We start from the raw sequence: 22,701 nt of genomic DNA on the forward strand, positions 1-22,701 counted from the left end.
TACTAGGAGAGCACTGGAGTATAACAGTGTTTAGATCACTTATCATTTTGGTGTTTATGTCTTGTTCCAGCTTTGATTACCTTACTTTTTCACAGTATCCTGTGAGTTAAAAATAAATTCCCCTAAGGTAACAAACTGCTAAATGAATCATTTTACAGACAGTGCTTTTCAATAGCAATAGAGACGATCAAGGTGACATAAATACTGAGATTAAGATGAATCAAGTATGTGTCATTGTTTTTCAGTGAGTTAATGTTTAAAACAGTGGAAGACAAAGGTAGTTAAAAATATTCAACATTCATTTTAATGGTTTGGTTTTTTGAGTACAGTGGTTATTTCTGCCGTTGCGGCATTCACAGACAAAACAAACACATAACAATTATTGGGAACACAAAAAAATATAGCTTTCTGATAATATCTGTGGCTCAGTCTAGTAGTTACAACAGGCACAAGAGCAATCTCTGTACCCGACCAACACGGACGTAAATACAAACACTTACACGTATAAGCTGTCCAAAACTTGAACTAATACTTTTGAAAGTTCTGTGTGGTTTATAAAATGACATAGCTATTTACATTCAGTTTGAATAATTATCTTCAAGAAAAAAATAACTAAACAAATATAGTGTATGAGTCTGACATTTACAAAATAAACACTGATTAATCCAACTTGTGATAAAATATATAATATTGATTATAATTAGAAGGTTCCACTATCTATGTTCAAGTGCTATTAATAAAGTTGCACAGGAGGGCTGCTGGGGTCGCAGTCACACATGTCCTGTCTGAGTGGCATAAATCAAGGTGCAGCTCAGAGATTGGAGTCCAGGGACAAAGGTCAGAGGTTATAAAATTCAGTCAAACCTCCACCTCTGAGACACAGTCAAAGTGGTTAGTACAAAAATGTGGCACTGAAGAGGAAGGGAGGTAACCTGGTCAGATTCCTCCCAGCCACTGCCTTAGATAATCAAATAATAAAGATAAGATTGTTTAACAGCACAAAACCTTTTTTTTTCTTTGCTTACATACAGGTTATTGTTTAGTCATGGGGCAGTCTGATTAGCACGGTGGCACATCAGGCCACTGAAAGTAAAGATGGTTAGAAGTTGAAGCCAGTGCCTGATCCTCATCACTGCCAGTTCTGTCACCCTGTACAGAGCTCTCTTTACACATGAGGTCTGATGGTCTTGGTTCACACATGCTGGGTGATGTTTTCCAAGCTGAGAAGACACCATTTATTCATCTCTCAGTCAACTGCTAAGAGTGGTGAGTTCTGCCTAGAAACTGAATGTACTTAGCTCCATCCCAGAAAAAGTTCAAACTGGCAACTTTAAACATTAGCAGCTTCTACAATTCCTCTTGAAGAATACTATATATACTGTGTAGTATATGCAGTTCTTTTCACTGGACGGGTTTGACTCACAGTCAAATGTGCTTTTGTATTTCTAAATATGTTAGATGAATGCAGATGTATGTGCTTTTACATTTCCAAAAGTGTAAGCATGTGTTTCTCTTTAGAATGATTCCCTTACTTGAAAGTTTCTCCCTGCTTCTCAGCTTGTGCTATCTGTCATTCTCCCTATATTATTGCAGTCCATCTTCATTCGTGGAATGATTGCATGCACCTGCTAACAGACAGTTTGCTGGCTGGACAGTGGACTCTCGAGGGACAGAGAAGTCGGAGACATGTCTGGACGGGCGCAGGGCTTGAACATGGAAGAGATGTAGAAGGCCTGCAAGGCACAGACAAAAACATGTCAGGAAATACACACAGACCACACATGCTATCATTCATTTGCTGTTTAGAAAGGAAAATGAGGGAGTGAGCGGAAGGTTTAAGCTAACTCAGTCAACAGAGAGCACACAGAAACAGATCCAACGAACAAAGCGATATCCAAGAAGAGAAGCGTCGTCCGACTTACCACCCAATATGCAGTGAGCCCTCCTTGGATGAAGCCTGTGAGGACGTCGGTGGGGTGGTGGCGGTAATCAGAGATGCGGCTCAGGCCGGTGTAGATGGCAATCATCACTAAGAGGAACTGTATGAGTGGACGCAATAGCCGAGCTCCTCGCCATGACAACCGTGCTTGCAGATAGAACTGAAAAAAAAAAGACGAGAAATATTGTTATCATATTCACTATAGACATGTGCACAATAAAGGCATGTGGGTACTTGTGTGTGTGTATGCCCCACAAGCAAAAACTGATAATTATATCTTATGAGTCAAGTTCTGAAGTGAAACATAGTCATCCACTCATCCTGAAACCAAGAAGGGAAAGACATCTTGGGATAATTTTACTAAGACTGTCTAAACACTATTTCTTTATCTTGTTCGTCCTCATCACCTGCATCAGCTCTACAGTACACGACTGATGTCTGTAAAAATGGGGACAGCTTAGGAGGTGGCTAGAGTTCTGTCTGGGCCCGCCACCAGCTTGTGGCCTACATTCCTACAGTGAGCCTGACCCACATCCCACACTTTCTCTTCTTCTCCTATCCCAGAAGAGAGCAGGTGTGTTGCTTCATGCTTACACACTAGCAGCTGGCCAGTGTTCAGGTGGCGTGTAGCTACAGGTTTGACACATTCTCTCCAGGTAGTCTTTTTGAACATTATCTAGCAGCAGACCAAAGTGTGAGGCTTGCCTGCAATGTATGTATGTATGAAGAAACAATGGTATAAGTTAGTGGAGAAACCAGGGGTAACAGAGAGTGAGGCCTTGTCATGTCTTCGTTTATTCAGCCCCACCATACTTAACCATATTTTTGTCTTTCTGGTCAGAAAGGAGCTTTTGCATGAGTATAAACAGAAGAGGTTTTGGTTTTCTTTTCACCTCTCTGAATAACTTAATCTAGCTGTATAAAACACCAGGACATCTGCTCAGTAAATGGTTAATTATGGGGAATATACACTGCCTGGCCAAAGAAAAAAGTCGCCACCTGGATTTAACTAACCAAATAGGTACGAGACTCCTATTGGATATTTACTACATGAGTGATTATCTTTCAGCTGACAACAAGTTATTTAACCCAACTGATGCAATGAGTAGCTTCTCATTTCTTAAACAACCATGTCTAAAGACACATCCTGTGGTCGTGGAAAAGATGTTAGTCTGTTTGAGAAGGGTCAAATCATTGGCATGCATCAAGCAGAGAAAACATCTAAGGAGATTGTAACCCTTAATTGGGTTAAGAACTGTCCAACACATTATTAAAAACTGGAAGGATAGTGGAGAACCATCGTCTTTGAGGAAGAAATGTGGTCAGAAAAAAATCCTGATTGATAGTGATCTGTAATCACTTGAACGTTTGGTGAAATCAAATCGAAGAAAAACAACAGCAGAACTCAGGGCTGTGTTTAATAGTGAAAGTATGAGCAATTCCACACGTACAATGTGAAGGGAACTCAAGGGATTGGGACTGAACAGCTGTGTAGCCTTAAGAAAACCACTAATCAGTGACGCTAGCTGGAAAAAAAAGGCTTCAATTTGCTAGGGAGCATAAAGATTGGACTCTGGAGCAATGGAAGAAGGTCATGTGGTCTGATGAGTCCAGATTTACCCTGTTCCAGAGTGATGGGGGCATCAGGGTAAGAAGAGAGGCAGATGAAGTGATGCACCCATCATGCCTAGTGTCTACTGTACAAGCCTGTGGGGGCAGTGCTATGATCTGGGGTTGCTGCAGTTGCTCAGGTCTAGGTTCAGCAACATTATGTGCCCAAAGAATGAGGTCAGCTGACTACCTGAATATACTGAATGACCAGGTTATTCCATCAATGGATTTTTTCTTCCCTGATGGCATGGACATATTCCAAGATGACAATGCCAGGATTCATGGGGCTCAAATAATGAAAGAGTGGTTCAGGGAGCATGAGACATCATTTTCACACATGGATTAGCCACCACAGAGTCCAGACCTTAACCCCACTGAGAATCTTTGGGATGTGCTGGAGAAGGCTTTGCACAGTGGTCAGACTCTCCCATCATCAATACAAGATCTTGGTGAAAAATGAATGCAACACTGGATGGAAATAAATCTGGTGACATTGCAGAAGCTTATCAAAACAATGCCACAGTGAATGAGTGCTGTAATCAAAGCTAAAGGCAGTCCAACGACCTTTTTTTTGGTGGCGACTTTTTTTTTGGCCAAGCAGTGTATGTGGACTGTAAACCTTTTCTGGACTGAAAAAAAAAAAACACTGGACAATTATGTGCTTTTGTCTCCCTCTAACTATTCTCTCTCACAATGTACCCATGACTGCTGGGCGGTGCACCGGCACAGAAAGAGAAAGATGAAGAATGGAGGAGACTGGGGGGGTCGAGAGGGTGTCCATTGCTGAAAGAAGCCTGTCGATCTCTCAGCAGGCATATTCAGCCAACCGCCCCCTCCCCTAAATGAGACCCACAACAAGGCCTCCTCTGTCTGTGGACTCTCTTCATCTATTCATGTTCCCTGTGGAAAACATTCTCCCTCACCCACACACCCCTCTGCCCCCCTCTCTCTATCGCTCCGTCTCACTAGTTCTTTCAATTTGAGGCAGGATGCCTGTAGAGAATTGTTGCTCTCAAAGATCTCCTCCCTCACGATGAGGAAGTGTGAATTTATTTAACAGCACATGTCTCGTTGTGTGTTTGTGCATGTTTAATTAGCTTAGTTAATAGCTGCATACAGTGTTCTTGGCCTCTAGGGACTGGAATTGTCTTTAATAACTGAAAAAGAGGTGATAGGTGTGATATTCCCCCAGCATTGTAAACACAGTGTCTAATACCGTAATTACACAACATGAGCTCAGGTGAACATGACAGTCACATGTCTGTGTTGGTGTTTGTGAAGGAGAGGTGACTTACTGCCAGATAGAGCATGGTGTACATTGCGAAAGAAGCATGGCCAGAAAAAAATGACTTTCTGAAAGAGAAGACCAAAAAAAGAACATGATGGTTACACATTAACTCCACAAGTGAAGGTGAACAAATAAAGAGTGGATGATGCTAAACTTTTTATCCTAGACAAAATTTATAAGCATCTGGAAAAACCCAAATCTCACGCCAGGCTGACTTCTCATCAGCTTTTAACAAAATGCAGCCTTGTATTTTAATTGAGAGGCTTGCTTCTCATTTTGATCTGCCTGACCAGCTTTTAGCCTTGTTCTTCACAGCAGGTTTCAGTAAATGGTGTTAGGTCATAAGGTTGTGTACTTTCCCCGCTGTTGTTCATTTTATACACAGATAGCTGCAGGTCTCTTAAAGATGACAGTTTTATTGTTAAATTTTCAGATGATATTGCTCTGCGGCCACTCCTCCATGGTGCAGAGTCAGACCACGGACGTGCACTCCCTGATTTTGTAAAGTGGTGTGACGACAGCCTTCTTGACCTCCATGTCTTTAAAACTAAGGAACTCATCACTGATTAAAAAAAAAAAAAAAGTGACAAATACATCAGTATACAGGATTCATGGTGAGGATGTGGAGATTGTAAATTCTTCTAAATATCTGGGTACGGTTTTTGATTCTCAGCTGAAGTTTGAAATTAAGTCAGTGGTCAAACGTGGCCAGCAGAGAGTTCATTTATTGCGCAGGATTAATTCCTTTGGTGTCTCTAGGTCCATACTTTGCACTGTGTTCTTGTCATATATTGAGAGCCTTCTTACTTTTTCTTTCACTTGTTGGTTTGGTAATATAACAGTGAAGGACAGAAACCAGTCCAAATGTGCGACCTGAATTCTCTTTGGGAGAAACGTGTCCTCCCAAAAGCAAAAAGTCTGATGAACCAACATCATATTCTTGGAAATGAATTCGTTATTATGCAGCCTGCCAGAAAGACAAACCATTATGCAAGATAATTTATTCTTTCAGCTATTACGCTGTTAAATACTGAGTTGAGGAAATTATTACCTTTTTATTACCTTTTATTCTGGGCTGTTATTTTTATCGTTTTTTTTTTCTTTAAAAGAAAATTGTTTATTCCTTATTAATTGTAACTGGACCCAGGCTATATCTACTCCTGCTATTGCCTATTGTTGTGTGAATGGTTGTATGTCTAGATGGTGGACTGTAGAAACTGAATTGCCCTTTGGGGATTAATTAAGCTTTCTTTATCCTGTAAACAAACACGCACACAAAGCACACACCTTGCCTCCTCCACCATCTTCGGGTTAGGCTGCTTGCATGTGACCTGTGACACGTAGCTGCCGGGAACGCAGTTAATGGATGCATAGGTGATGTTGCAGACAGACAGGAAGTTGGGTCGAAGGCGACCGACGCTTAGTTTAGCCATGTTCGTAAGCGACTGACCCACACAACAACCAAACAGGAAGCTTCCCAGTTCCTTGTACAGGCACGACACATAGCGGTTTCGAACAAAAGCCCGTGAGTTTACACCTCGAAAGCGCACCCTGTAGCATTCACCCAATGCGATCTGTGAAGGAAATAAGACAGAAAGAGAAATTAGTTAACATTAATACCTCACAGGCTAGCAACGTGAAAATATGTTTGTTTCACATTTAATATGAGCACATGCTCCATTACACCTTATCAAATAGATGCTTTAAGGTATAACTGACTTACTGTTATTCCAGTGATGGCTATGCCACCAGCGATGAGGAGGCTGTCAGGGATGGCCTCTCTAGCCACGTAGGGATAGGTGATGCTCGAGTCTCCACAGAAAAAGCCTCGTCGGTACGGAGTCACTGCTTTCAACTCACATGCAAAAAATGGGATCGAGGCTGATGAAACGTGGGAGAGAGGGGAGGGGGCAGACAGAAAACAAAAGATGGCTTGATGAATGTCTGTGATGTGGTCTATGCAACGAGGATCACAAGAAGAGAGAGACACAGGACAGAGAGATCAAGATAACGACATAGTTGATACTGTCGGCATTCATGAAAGTGGATTTCTCCTGTCTCACGGGCAAAAGGCACGACATGCAGCATAACAGGGATGGCCGCATTAACGCCTGTCAGTCATTTGGTGACGTTAATTTCCAGATTACCCGGTGATCAAGCAATCCACGCTAATAATGTGTCTAATTCCACCACAGAGGCACAGAGAAGGAGACGGGTTGACTGACAGAAAGACAGGAGATGAGCATAGAGGAGGAAGAAGATATTAAGAGAGCAGGTTGCACAAAACATTTCAGTGTGTTAAGAGAACAATATAATCACTGTGCAAAGGGCGAGGTAAACTAACAACCACACTTTGTCCCAATAAATTACAGTTTAATCCATCTAAATTTAGATTAATGAACGTCCCACACTATTTGTCCTGGTTGGTCACTAATTATAAGGGCTCTATCAGTTATAAGTCAAGGCCTGACTTGCTTAAGCAAACAAACCTCACAGCCTGATGGTGAAAGTTCACTGGGTAAAAGTTGCACAACATTTTAATGATAAGAAGGGAGATGGTGCTTGTACCTCGACCAACGAAGGCTATGCTGCATGGCTTCTGTTGAGCAGTGCACTTCAAATTAATTGGGAAATAGGCCTGTAAAGGCTTGCCCAGCATGCTCCATTTCTCTATCCCTTATCCCATGTCCTCTTGTCACCCCATGGAATGCAGCAAGAACATGGGACTAATCATTAACCTCTGTGCCTTTCCCTGTCATCCCAGGCCTGCTGGTTGGCTGGAATGCACCCAGGCTAAAACACTGCTCCTGCCAGGGAATCTTTCAGACTACGTGACTGAGTAGTGCACAGGATACACATTTAAAATCCGGCCAATAGGAACAGTACAAAAATACACACTCGAACATACTATGAACAATGGCCCAGAACACGTCTTTATCATGACAAATCAACAACTTGTGCCAGACAAAGAGCAGGAAATTAATACCTGGCTTATTTATTCTTAGATATCCGAGGACACTGGTTTCCACATTGGTGTTCTTCAAACTGAGCTATTGTGTGCTATTGTGTGCTACAACCATTCAGACCACAAACAAAAACACTCACACCTTTCATTCAACTGCACTGAAAACAGGGTAACAAACTATAAATTCAAGGTTGTCTGCAGAGAAAACATATGCAGACGTAGACAGACACAGTCAGTCAGTATGGATTAAAAAGTCACACTACAGTCACAAGAGTGTATTGATGAATTCCTATAGTCACAGTCAGGCTGCCTCAACAGAAAGACAAAACACAGACAACAACAGACACACTTTTCAAGACACGTCAAGGAAGTACGGGAGGGAAGGCGAGAGGGAAACGCACCGAGGACAGATAGCACAGGCTGTGACGCCAACGAAGAGCGAGAGGGAGAGATAGGAAACACCTCTCATCTGACCCCGATCTCTCACTCGTCTCATTCAGTTGCCACGTCTACAGGCGGCTCGCATCACACATCTTCATTCAGTCACCTTTAATTTATTGTTCTTAATATAACTTTATCAGGTAACATAAAAGAAACAATTGTGCATTGTGTAATGTGTGAAATCCTAATGTATTATTTTGAGACACTGTGTTCCAGTGGTGCTCTCTAAGGACTACACCATAAGGACAGGTGGTCTTCAAGTTAGCTACTGCCCAGTACACAAAATATCTTTGGGAATAGCAAGACTGCTGGCTTTAAATCTTTAAATCTGATCACTGAAATATTAATATATACATAGTAATATTATACGTTGTGGGTGTGTTGCTCATTTAAAATGAATGACCTTCATAGGGTTATCCTGGTTTTTGGCATCTGCATAAAATGCATGTTTCTGAATCTCCTAATCAAAATACCCTTATCTGTATGGATCATATGCAAGTGGAGACATACAGAGATCCTGGTCTGGTTCATCGCCGGTTCAAACTTGCTGGGTGTGGACCGTTGGATATGACACAACACACTGCATTTGATATGTTTAAAGTGGAAAGCAATGCAATGCAAACAAACTAAACTGGCTGCATTTAAGAAGGAGGATGCAGTCATACACTGTTGCCCATAAAGCTTTTGTCATAGATTTTTCATACCTGTTGATACAAATCACATTGTCACAATCATTTCATGAGAAGATGTTAAAAATAAAATGAATCCATCTTCATGGGCAACAACGTATATAAAAACATGTCATATATGTTTATATATATTGGGGTGTTTTTGTGTTCATAAATATTACTGCTAAATGTTTTAAAATTCTAATTTTGTGGCAAATTTTGCAGCAGTTTAGAGGCTTCTTGTTTTCCATTTCGCCCTTTAACAACCATTCTCTGCATCCTCATGGGATTCCACAATACGGCCTGCCCTCTCTCAATAATCAGTATGCATTGGCAGTGCGATAATGGATGGAGTCTCCATTACGGCACAAGCACTCTGCAGTTACAGCAGGATCACTGACTTCTTAAGGGATCATTTTCAAGGCATATGGTCTAACAGTACGCAGAAAGTGCTGAGCCAGACAGATGTATATTTTATAACATCATGCCTGCCAATACTGATGCCTTGTGTTGTCTGCCTTTTGCTCATACACATACTAATGCTGTATAAATAATAAAGAACACTGAAAATGCAAATACACTACAAACCACTTGTAAAGTTATTCTGCAGCTGCACAATCGCACGCAAATCACAAGCTCCTTTCTCACAGTCAACCTCTATGCTTTGCAACTACATTCAAAAATGTTTTCGCAACAAGACACAGAAACACTCCAGAGACCATCACATCATCTGTCAGGCAGCTGTGAGCAAACCTCTGCACCTGGCCAAGACGTGCTTGAAGGACAGCCAGGCCAGCAAGAAGTACGAGGGGACCCAAAAGGAGGCAGAGGAGTGGGTCGCCCAACATTCAAAGCAGGAATGCTTTCAAATAGTCAAAAGGGACAGAAAGAAAGAAGGGGGAGAGGGAGGGAGGAAAGAGAAGTGGGGATATGTGCCTCACTCTGAGAAACTCTTCTGGTTCTAATTTACACATCTATGACCACAGCCCAGAATGAGCTCACTGTGAGAGCAGAACAACAACAACCAAAAGCAAGAAAATGGGAAAAAAAAACTCTATGTGAGTGTATGGAGAAATTGATTAAAGAAATGAGAGCAAAGGGCAGTTGTTCACTGACATGATTGACGTCACATTGCATAACCTGAGCTAATCATTACACTATCCAACTACAAACTGGGTTAAATTGCATGGGCAGGAGGCACTAAATAACTGACATTGTTGGGGGTGAGGGCAGTAATACTGGGGTGAGAGAAAACTGCAAAGATGGAGCCAAGAGAGATGCAGCGAGGCTTTCTATGAAGAACAGCAGACGGAGGCGATTAGTGGTGGTTCTGGAATGTGAGGGTCAGAGATCTGGGCTCTGCTGGGACCCGCTCTGTAAACACGACCCCGCCTCAACCAGCAGAATACCCCCACCACACATCCATACTGAACACTCACATACACATAAAAACCACACTTGGATGCAAACAAACCAAACTCAAAGCCACATAGACTAACAGACAACTAAACAAACCACAAAATAAGCCACTAGCACCTGGGGAAAAACAATTTAGCAGAACCAAACAACCCATGCTGGATCCAGTTAACAGTTCTGAAGGCATGCATCTGGGCAAACAGCCTGTGGATGCTGCTGTACTCTGACACTCTGCCTGTGCATGCTCATAGATTGGCATGACACAGCCTCAAGCTATATCTAAGCCACAGTAGTGGCCATCTGCTTCATTACACCCAATAATATCAGACCATGCAGACCTCGTTATACATTTGCCCTCTGATAGAAGTGGAGGACAGACAATTAGTGACCTGTCAACGCAGGTCCATCTGGCCAGCAGCTTAGGACTGGTTTGAGCCTGGGGTCTGCAGCACCTTTTTGCGGGTGGTCCAACCTCACTGGGCCCCTCACCAGCTTGCATGTAGCAGCGTTTCACGACCAACTTTTAAATGGCTTGTTTAGATTCAAGTCACTCTTTGAAAAAAATACAAGCCAGTGAATGGAATTGAACAGTGTCATAATTTTAATCACTGTAAGCAAAATAATCATGGCAACGACATTACAAGGAGCAACATGGTGGCCTGCCTAGCACGCTCATAAACAGCAGTCTGTAGTTGGACTGTGTGGGTTAATGTAACTGAACAATGACTTAACTTGCACAAAGCTGTTCCCATAAGTTAGCCTTGATTTGTTATGTAATCAGTTTGCATAACGCATTTTAGTAGCAGTCAAATATTTGTTTTATGTCGGATATAAAAAAAAAGTCTACTTCCTGGTAAGAAACTGTATTTCTCATAACACAGACTCAAGCACACAAAAAGAAAAAAGAGACACACAAACTGTGTACTGTGGGGCAGGTAACACTTAACATGAGGTGAAGCCATTTGCAATAAAGCTGTGATTATGATTGGCAGTCATAGACTGCAACAACCTCTGTTAAAGTACTCTGTGTATGCGAGTGCAGAAGTTGTTTCTTCCTGCTCTTTCCTGGTGGCCAGATCCAAGCATTGGATAGGTGGGAAAAGACTAAGTGTTAGCCTCCTGCATTAACACACAGCCATTTCTTTTTTTTTTAAACTGGTTGCATTGTTCTGAGAGGCTCATCTGTTTTGTCTGCCCTGATGGCATCACAAAGACATCTGTCAATGAAGAACAAAGTGAGACTGGAGCCAAAACAGTCTTGGATCGTTGTAAAGCATCTCCTATCATCAACATCTGCTGCAGCTGGACTCCACACAGCTTCTTGAGTGCACCCACCTCTTCATGCCATCATGCATCCACCTCATATAGAGAGACAAAGGCCCAGAGAAAAACAATAGTGCTGCTCAAAATACCTTGCTGGCAAAATGATGATATTTGTCTAAGTTTTACTGAACTAAATCAATAAACGCACATAGAACAAAGGAATATGATATGGTTATGTAACCATGTAAACTGAAACACAAGGTTTTTGTAGGCGTGTAGTTCCAGCTGTGTTAAGTTGCCTCACCTTCCACAAGTGCCCATGAGAACTCTTACCCTCTCCTCTGTTACTGTTGCCACTGGCCAGTGGAGACATGCTTCCCACAGCTGCTTCTGTTCTCTCCACACTTCACTGCCCTTCTTCCTGGAGCCCGGCTCTGGAGCTCAGGGTATGAGAGGTGAGGTTTGAAGTGGGTTGTCTGTCTGCCTGTCTGATTCAGCAGGAACATTAAGGACCCACCACTGTGGTACGTACCTTGGAACCTTTAAAGAGTTCTCTGGTGGTTTCTGTGGTGTGAAGGTAAGGGTGTGCATGGTGAGGAGAGGGCTAGCTGCCTTAAATGTGAGAACAACACAGGCTTGTGGTCTAGACTGCTGGGGAGTTATTTAGCATGCAGTAACCTGGCTGTGGCAGTACTCCAGGTATGGAAAGTTGAGAACTAGCATGTTTGGGTTTGCAGAGGAACGTGCAGTTGGAACAAATTCAGAGTGGAGCTTGAGATGATAAAGGGAGGAGAAGTCTCCAGCAGGTGAGATCTGGCACATTTATAAAATGATCCCAGTGACGGATAACCATGCAATGGCACCAAGAGTCGAGGGTAAGTCGTCTTATAGTGGGACCAACAAAAGAGTACTAGTCATTAATTCTGACAGATGCAAAGGCAAGGGTACAGCCTGTATTTGGAGTCAGGTAGATAGTCTAGTGGTAAGTCTCTCCAGACCCATTCTAGGTAATGAGCACAGAGGATTAGAGTGCTGCACACATCGTTATTCACTCATTACGGCTAATACCTATGGACCACCCTGGGCACTTATGGAACCATCATCGTGGAGAAGATTGCAGCTGTCTCATTAAAAGTACATTTGAAGCTATTTGCTGTCTGAACCTTTCCTATCCCTTTCTGAGTACTACTTCCTCACTAGGACGTAAACAGACAGCTGTGTATATGATCCTTAAGGCGCCCATGGGTCTGACCTCTGACCCCTACAGTAGATCCTCAACCCTTCTCTCTTTTCACGTCTCACTCTACTCCCCCTCCCTGGGGCTGTTCAGTCATTCCGGCTCTCACTTGTCCCTCAGCCTTTAGGCATCGGAGACATTTCTTAGGCCTGATCTGACTAATGGGTGACTGAAGACGTACAGCAAAGTACAGTAGATGGGCCCATGTGGTATGTCAAGGCAAAGAATCACTTAATGGATTCCCGAACGTCTGCAGTGCTGTCAAATAGGAGGGAGACGCATTAATACACTAATGACGGGGAGTACGCGAAATCACTTTTTCCACTCGCTAAAGATTTGACGGAGCCCTTTTTAATGGCTCTCCATCTGTCAGCCGCAAAGCGACGCCAACGTGTTCCATAACTTCAGAGTGTTGGGCCTATGACATGGAGCAAAACAGGACCGGCAAATTTGTCAACAAACAGCACGCACATGGCAGCTGTAGTGGGGTGTCTGCATTAACAGCCAAAATGACTCATGCACACGTGCACACACAGGCATGCACACACATCCACCCACATCCACACACATACACACCAGAGACAATTTGATACACACCAGCATGCTGTGACGTGTTGCTCTCTTGCTCTCTCACTCACTTGGCAACTTTTTCTGCCAAAGGAACACAACCAAAATCCCTTAAACCCGCCACCCGCTTGAAACTAATGTACACATTAGAAGACACAGTCACACACTCACTATATGCCAGGCCCAAAATAGCATTTGTCTGAAGAGGAGAAAAAGAGAAGAGGCCTAAAGCAGAGATAAGGTGAAAAGAGGGAGCCCTTCTAGGATTCAGATTTCTTAGGTAGATACCAGTCATCTCGTCCTGGCAAGCTGCTTCATGTCTAGAACAAAAAACACATCCAGACGTACAACAGCAATCACCAGCTTTCTCTTTCTATTAGAATAAAAGCATGTTCTGTTCAAAGTTTTACTCTTTAGTGACTTTACCAGCTTGTGACAAACCAAATTATTGCAAATGCAATTTTACTTTTTTTATTTTAACCTAGGCAAACATTTTGTGCACATCAGGTATGTGTAGAACTTAGTTTTTTGTATTGAACCTAAAGAGGAAAGCCAACCTTAGAGCCAATCGTAACTGTTATATAACTGGTATAAACTAATGGTGAGCTTCCAAGTGCCACTTCCATTTATTTCCCAATTACCCTCAGGAGAGACAATAGCTGACTTTACTGGGGTGATAACAAGTGAGGACCACCTGTGTAGGAGAGAAGCAGCAGTGCAAACCAGAAGGCCTGCACCAGCATGCTCGTCTGAAATGACAAACACCCCAAAACTCCTGACCTCTGGGTGGCTGGACGCTGGCTTTACATGCAGCCACGGGGCGAAGATTTTGTCAGCCCCCTTTGAGTCAAACCCCCAGTGTTCCACCAGGAATGCATGCACACAATTTAACACACAGGCAAACACTTGAACAGATACAGGTATTTTGCCTCCTGCAGCCTTTCACTTACTGGCACAGAGCTGAACCAGAACAATCCATCTTTGTTAAGCATCTATCACGTACATGTCCAAACAACCTCATAAACAGCACTGCCTTACAAAAGCTTGGTGTTGAGTAAGAATAAAACCAGGTGAAGTGAGTCAGATAATCAGATAATATCCTCAGTATCTCAGCATTCCACAAACAGATTTAAGGTCATTATATTACCACTGCATACTAACATTTGATGGCCACTTTAAATGTGAAGTAAACACTTCAGCACATGGAGAGATAGTGAAAACCTCAGGGCATTGTGCAATGCCTCTTCACTTGATCACATAATGAGGATGGATGCTCCAGGGTAAAATTCCAGTTACAGTAGTGAAAGAACCCCTTTAGAGGATGAATAATGCTGATAGGTCAACTGCCTACGGGAATCAGATGATGACATTTTCAGGGGAAATTTTTCTTAGTCAGAGATAAGAGGGCTAAATAATATAAAGGGCCCAATTATTTTCCAAACAGTGATGACATTCACCGCCAAATGCCCACATATGAGTCAACGTCAGGCCTCCGCTGATAACTTTCTTGATGATTATCAATATAGAAAGAGGCAGGATGAGAAACCAAGTTGGGCTGACTGATGCTGGGTTGCAAGCCACATCCTAAACCCAGAGCAAAACTGTTGAGATGTGTAGAGTGATCAGCTAATAGCATAGCCCCAGTTGCTCCCAGTGTGTGGCACTGGTGTGTGAATGTGTGTGTGCTTGTGTGAGCGAATGGGTAGATGTGTCTGTGACTGTAAAGCGCTTTGAGTACCAATAGGTAGAAAAGCGCTATATAAAAGCAAGGCCATTTACCATTTACCATACCTGCAGGGGTTAAGAATAACACGGCAATGAAACTAACTACCTTCCACTGCTGTTTTGTTTGCTGGGCTACGTATGCTTAGACTTTTAACTGCCAGTGCGCATGAGACCTGTTGGTCTGCCTAGACGGGTTCTGCCTCTCTTGTATTTACTACCGGTCCAAAAAACCACTCACACAACACTGGTGCTCTCTACCCTTCGTGTGGGATGACGACATGAAACCTGTAAAATTAAATTTTGTTTCACTCTCTGTAAACAACAGCAAGTGGAAAACAGAGCCACGAAGGCTGTGCATACTTGGAAAGTAATTAAGTCTATTTGCTCAAGTACAATGTACATGTGTACATTCTGTGGTACTGGCTCTTGGCTGGAGTATTCTCATATTACCAGTTTTTAAGCAACAAATTTCAAAGTAAATCATCATCCATTTTCCTCCATGTACATTTCTGTGGTCTCTATATTCTTGGGAGATCTACATTGGGCATGCGACTATAGAATGACACCCTTATGTATTACAGCATGTTGAACTAAACGACCCTACAGTTAATCCAAATAATAAAATGTACCTCTTTAGGCACTAATATTTCTCCATTATCAATGTTAAATGGAATAATTTTAAACTGAAATAAATACATTTTGGAAGTGAATAAAAGGACACACTGAGAGAAAGTGTTTTTCAGCTCTTATTTAGTCTCCACTTATTCAACTGTTCTATTCTAACCAAATTCAGTATTGAAGTTGTACCTAATCACATGCAATATGTGATGATGTTAAGGCTCCTCTGATGTTTTATCAAATAAAAATACAGATTAACTGTGAGCTTACTTTTCTACATTTCTGACTGCAGGTTTAACCTAAAACAAACTGTCATTATACACCGATCAGCCAGAACATTAAAACCACTGACAGGAGAAGTACATAACATTGACCATCTTGTGACAATACAATCTTCTGCTGGGAATTTTTTGGACCTGGCATTCATGTGGATGTTACTTAGACATGTAGCACCCACCTAGACCAGACCAGGCACCCCCACCCCATAGCAATGATCAGCAGGATGCAGCCTGACACAGGCACACACACAAAACGGTTTAGGAACAACTCAAAAAACATGAAGAACAGCACAAGGTGTTGACCTGGCCTCCAGATTCACTAGATCCCAAACTGATCTGATCTGTGGGATGATCCACAGAGGCCCTCAAAGGCCCCCACTAACAACATTGTGTTGCCAGACACCACAGGACACCCTCAGAAGGCCCATGTCCATTCTCTGATGAGTCACAACTGTTTTGGAGGCACAAGGGTGACCTACACAATAATAGGCAGGTGGTCATAATGTTATGCCTGATTGGTGTATGTGCTATTAAGTTTAGTCTTAGTAAAACAATCATGACTTGTCACGAGTAGCTTATTAAAGCCATCTTCAATTGGTATCCACAGGTCTAATAACAGACAAGCACATTCCTTTATGAGTTGGCCTTTACTTATTGTCCACACGTTGTTACTAATAATCTTCTAGTGAAACCTGCTCGTTATTTAGATTGGATTACAGCCTGCACTCTTCCAGCTGAGCATGGTCAGCTGTTTGGCTACGTTCAGCATCTTCACTGAGGGAACCTCGAGATTTCAGCGACCAGAGGTAATCTTCACGAGAACACAAGCACGGGATGTTTTTATCCCAATTCCCACGTTCTTCTCCCGGGAACTTTGGAGGTTACCATGGGAACAGATGAACTCCCGGGACAACTCCGCTGCTGCCAGCTGGGCCCCCTCCTCCTCCTCCCCCCCCCGTGTCCTTTCCGCCCTCCTGCCCCCACGTGCACTGGAGGGGACCGTGCTCCAGTTTTCTATCCTTTTGAATTTTTTTTATTTTTCTTTCCCCCATTTGACTTCTGGAAAAACTATTTTCAGCTTCGTTAACTTTACAAATTTTCCTCTTGCGTTTTGTGTTTGTTTCTAAAAGTCTGCCCGCCAAGTTGACATGCGCGTGATAAAACTAAATTAATCAAACCAAATGTGTCCCTTAAAAATTAGGCTAATAGCTGTATTGAACGCTTTAGTAGACTGTATTAAATAGGATTTGATGTTAATTTGAAGTGTCAAAACCACTAATTGGCTTAAATACGCATATTCTTACCGACAAAGAGGCATATTACATCCAAACCGACCAGCATCTTCCTCTTGGTGCAAAACGAGCTCTCCTCCTCGGACCGCTGGACGAAGTGTTTCCCGGCTCCGTTCTCCTTTCCTTCCCCGGCTCCTCCGCTATCTGATAACCGCAACTGGAGCTCCGCGTCCCGGGGCAGCGTGTCGCCGTGAGTAGAATTTAACTTTTGCATGTCTGTAGCCGAATAGGAGAATGACAACTTGTTCCAACGTAGCTGCAGCTGCTCCTCTCTGTCCTAACTATCCGACGAATGATGAGAATTCCCAAACTTTTTAGTCCGTCCGCCGTCGTTGAAACAGCTCCATGTTAACTAAAGTTTGACAGCAGCAGGAGCGGTGTACACCCTGGTCAGCCAAACAACCAACCGACCAACCGATCGACCGCTAGTTGAACACGTTTCTCATCAAAGTCAAGAGTGTCCCAGAGCGAGGCAGGACCACTGGAAATAGGAGGGAACACAAACGCCCGACTCAAGCGACCTCACAACAAACTTCAGAGTGGGAGCTTGGCTGTAGCTATTGAGTGCTCTGAAAACATTTACATTTATGTCACCATTAATGAAAGGTTGAACTTTGGACTTTCAAAATAAAGAAAGTCCCTCCTACTCTCAGTGGAGGACTCGTGAATTGTTGGTTAAAACCCGCCTTGTTTCCGGTCGGCATCAGGTCTAACTTTACGCATGCTGGTGTCTGCAAAGCTTCGCAGTAAAAACTACTAAATCAATCTGCATTGATCCGACTGGAGCTCTTAATATGTTCGATCCGCCTGACCTGACAGCTCCCCATGAAATGTCTCCTGACGCATTCAGCTGTCCCACCCACGTCACGACACGACCTACATACAGCTTCTGTTGTTGTCCAAACTCACACATAAGGACATATATTTAGGTTTTTCATTTTCTCCAGGAAGGAAAGGACCTAATTTCACATCACTAATAAGTAACCAATTTGGATTTATCTGGACAGAAAATCATGGCAATGAACTAAGCTTTGTGCCCTTGGGTGCAAGACCTTCAGATCAAGTTGAACTTTCCACAGTATTGACTGCTGCTGGTTTGTCTGGCAGTGCTCTGGATAAAATACTAACCGCACTGAAATACTATCAATCAGATCTCATTTGTTAAACCCAAGCATTGACCCTTTGAGTCCTCACTCAGTGGTTAACCCCTAGTTGTAATACCTTGCTCATTCTGCCCTAAAGACTTTAGATAAGAGCCAGCTTGCCACCTGCTGTAAAGATGGAGGCACAGCAGCTTCATGTCACAAATAAATAAAAATATCATATATTCACTATGATAAAAGGCATATATATTTATATAAATAGCAATTTAATAATTGCAAGTTTAATAAACTTTTTGCCAGATTATTTTCTATCAAGATTGATGGACTCAATCATTTTAGCTCTAAATGCAGTATTCATACTGGCTCATCTTGTATAAGCAGGGTGCATAAAGTTTGCTGAAAAGTGGAAAACAGATTGTAATGCCAACACAACTGGGCCGTTATAAAATTAAGAAAGAACAAACAAACAAAAAACTTAAAAACTGAAAATATTTTTGTATACGGAAGTCTGAGTATTGCCAAATGAACTTAACATTTCAGTTAGAGATAGCGACATTAAGGTTAGAAATGGGAAATGGGGAACAAAAAACACTGTATGAATCGAAAATAAATCATTTCACAGCTAATATAAAGGCACTGTCCCTGCTTTGTTTTCCATTTTCACATGTCCACCTGCTGCTTTCATTTTTATTTTCATGAACTGCATGTGAACCCAGAAGGAAGAAAAACCTGATGTTTTATCTTCTTGGTTTTTCAGAACACAATAAACCAGAGCCCTCCTTCTTTCTCTGAACAAACTCAAACTACTATTAGAAAGCTTTTGCTGCAAGTGTGGTGCTAAACAGTGACAACATTTAGAAAATAGATTTAAAAGTTCAAGCCCAAGTAAAGCCTTTTCATGCATCAGATTCCTGTAGTTGTTGTCACTTTGATACAAAACTGAGAAAGTATGTATCAATATTTAAACAAACCACCGATTAGAAAATAGAAAGGGATGGGAAGAAGAAAAATGAGAAATGGAAGTGAGGTTTCATATGTTGGGTGATTTTACACCTGTAGCACCTTTGTAAACACGTAGCTTCAACACAGCTGGATTTTTTTTTTTTTGTGGGGTGAGGGAAGTCCCTTATTGATGCAATAATAGTAGACACTGAAACCTCAACTTCATGTTAAGAAACATAGAAATTGGTCAGTCACAGTAGCTCAGAAAAAGTTACAAAAATAAAATAAAATAGTATAAGCAAAAAAAAGTACAACATTTGCATATGTGCAAATCTACAAGAAATACAAATAGAAGTAAATATACACTATATATACACTACCAGTCAAAAGTTTGGACACACCCTCTCATTTAATGTTTTTTCTTTATTTTCATGATTCTTTACATTGTAGATTCTCACTGAAGGCATCAAAACTATGAATGAACACATATGGAATTATGTAGTAAACAAAAAAAGTGTGAAATAACTCTAAATATGCTTCATATTTTAGATTCTTCAACATAGCTACCCTTTGCTTTGATTACTGCTTTGCACACTCTTGGCATTCTCTCGATGTGCTTCATGAGGTAGTCACCTAAAATGGTTTCCCAACAGTCTTGAAGGAGTTCCCAGAGATGCTGAGCACTTGTTGGCCCTTTTGCCTTCACTCTGCAGTCCATTTCATCCCAAACCATCTCAACTGGGTTTAGGTCAGGTGACTGTGGAGGCAAGGTTATCAGGCGCAGCACTCCATCACTCTCCTTCTTGGTCAAACAGCCCTTACACAGCCTGGAGGTGTGTTTGGGGTCATTGTCCTGTTGAAAAATAAATGATGGTCCAACAAAACGCAAACCGGATGGGATAGCAGGATAACTGCAGGATGCTGTGGTAGCCTTGCTGCTTCAGTGTGCCTCCTCCTCCATGCTTCACGGTTGGAACCATGCATATAGAGACCATCTGTTTACCTTTTATGCGTTGCACAAAGACACAGCGGTTGGAACCAAAGATCTCAGATTTGGACTCATCAGACCAAAGTACAGATTTCCACTGGTCTAATGTCCATTCCTTGTGTTTCTTGGCCCAAACAAATCTCTTCTTCTTCTTGCTTTTCATTAGTAGTGGTTTTCTAGCAGCTATTTGACCATAAAGGCCTGATTGGCCTCTGAACAGTTGATGTAGTGATGTGTCTGCTACTAGAACTCTGTGTGCCATTGATCTGGGCTCTAATCTGAGGTACTGTTAATTTGCGATTTCTGAGGCTGGTGACTCGGATGAACTTATCCTCAGCAGCAGAGGTGACTCTTGGTCTGTCTTTCCAGGGGGCGGCCCTCATGTGAGCCAGTTTTGTCGTAGCGCTTGATGGTTTTTGCAACTGCACTTGGGGGGACACAGTCAAAGTTTTTGCAATTTTCCAGACTGACTGACCCTCAGTTCTTAAAGTAATGATGGACTGTCATTTCTCTTTACTTAACTGATTGGTTCTTGCCATAAGATGAATTCAAACAGTTGTCAAATAGGGCTGTCAACTGTGTACCAACCTGACTTCTGCACAACACAACTGATGGTCCCAACCCCATTAAGAAGGCAAGAAATTCCACAAATGAACCCTGACAAGGCACACTTGTGAAGTGAAAACCATTTAAGGTGACTACATCATGAAGCTCATTAAGAGAAGTCCAAGGGTTTGCAGCGCTGTCAACAAAGCAAAGGGTGGCTACTTTGAGGACTCTAAAATATGAATCATATTTAGAGTTATTTCACACTTTTTGTTTACTACATAATTCCATATGTGTTCATTCATAGTTTTGATGTCTTGATGATAAAAAATATGATAATAAATCTTGCCTGCATCGTGCATTATTGATGTACACCCACTAGATGGCTGCAAACCATTATATTGTGAGTGAGAAAATCAGAGGCAATAACCTTGCTCTGTATCAACAATAGTCATTGAGGAGGGGATCTAAAATGGCTGGAGTCATTCTGATTCGTTATAGATGCGATATATATATTTTTTTTAAGTGTGCATCATGGAATGTAAAGCTGAGGGATTTGACACATATATCCAAATTGCTGTGTTTTGTTCAGTACTTGTTGTCTATGACAATAACATGTTGGTGTTACCTCCAGACCACCCTTCCATCCTCCTTTCATGTTACATGCCATTCATTACAGCCCGTTATCACTGATATCCCTCCTCAACCGCTCCAATATTGTTGGCTCGAATGTTGTTTTGAAATCTTTGTACTATATGCTTTCTCTCTGTGCTACTCGAATGAAACTATGATTCATTCAGGGTTATGCCATTTGATTTGTCTGTTGTCTGGAAAGTATTACATCACCCGAAAATAGAGAACTAAGCTGCGCTGCTGGAACAATTTTAGTTCCCTTTGCATTTTTTTTTATTATGTTTGTCATCAAGGCAAAGAATCACAAAGCACTATGCTTTAAAAGTGCACCGACTCTGAGAAATGCAATTGCTCATTTGTGTTATTCATCCAGTTGAAGGAAATTTTTTCCATAAGTCAGCTTAAATACATCCTTCCTATTCTGCATCGCACACCAATCGCATGGAATAATTAAGGCTGTTAATGTTGTTGGTCATTGTGTTACTTGACCACTGAAAGCCAGAGCGATGCCTCCCTGTGAGTGTCAATGTGCCTGTGAGTCCTCAAGTCAAGTCTGATGACGCATACCTTAACCTAAGCCCATCCTGTTTTGTTACCATTAAACTTTCCCCAGGCAAAGTACAAACAGAGAAAGTGAAACCACTGACCTCAACCAAAATTTAGATGCAAGTGGGATTTTTCAAGAAGTGCAAATAGTAAACAAGTTCTCATGAAGTTCCACAGCTAATTTGACTGTGACATTTTGATGTTTGTCTATGTTTGTCTCAGCTAATAGAGGATATGAAGATAACATTATTACATGCTGATTCTTTTCTTTTCTTTAAATAAACTCCTAACCTTGTTGTGTGTATTATCCAACAATATGTGGTTTAATTAGGATTCATTATGTTTTGGATGATTTCAGCAGTTTAATGCTGAATCATTCCATTAACTTATTGTTACCCTTACATGCATTTAGCACATTGTCCTGCTGAACAATCCGTTTTAGCATGTAATATTCTACAGTGTAATACAAATATACATCGAAAGGAAAAATACGGAACCAAAAAGAGCAAAGCCAGGAGTTGGAAGATACATGTTTTGAGAATCTTCACAAAATCTCTCCATAAATGAGGAAGTAGATGATTCATATGGACAAACAATCATGTCAAAGTTCTTCAGTCCTTCCTTATCCCCCTAAT

The 22,701-nt window shown here is 41.9% G+C and overlaps 1 protein-coding gene across 1 annotated transcript; it reads right to left on the reverse strand.

Moving 5' to 3' along the window:
• Window positions 1-281: 281 nt before the first annotated feature.
• Window positions 282-17,881, reverse strand: ppap2d (phosphatidic acid phosphatase type 2D). The gene is made up of 6 exons (XM_084570244.1): window positions 17,321-17,881; window positions 6,562-6,719; window positions 6,126-6,412; window positions 4,846-4,903; window positions 1,923-2,099; window positions 282-1,733 (listed from the first exon to the last, which is right to left on the reverse strand). The coding sequence occupies exons 1-6, from the start codon at window positions 17,520-17,522 to the stop codon at window positions 1,629-1,631; spliced, it is 987 nt and encodes a 328-aa protein (XP_084426370.1). The 5' UTR covers window positions 17,523-17,881; the 3' UTR covers window positions 282-1,628.
• Between the last annotated feature and the right edge of the window lie 4,820 nt (window positions 17,882-22,701).

The sequence above is a fragment of the Chelon labrosus genome, assembly GCF_963514085.1.
Source record: "Chelon labrosus genome assembly, chromosome: 21".
Taxonomy (NCBI): Eukaryota; Metazoa; Chordata; class Actinopteri; order Mugiliformes; family Mugilidae; genus Chelon; species Chelon labrosus.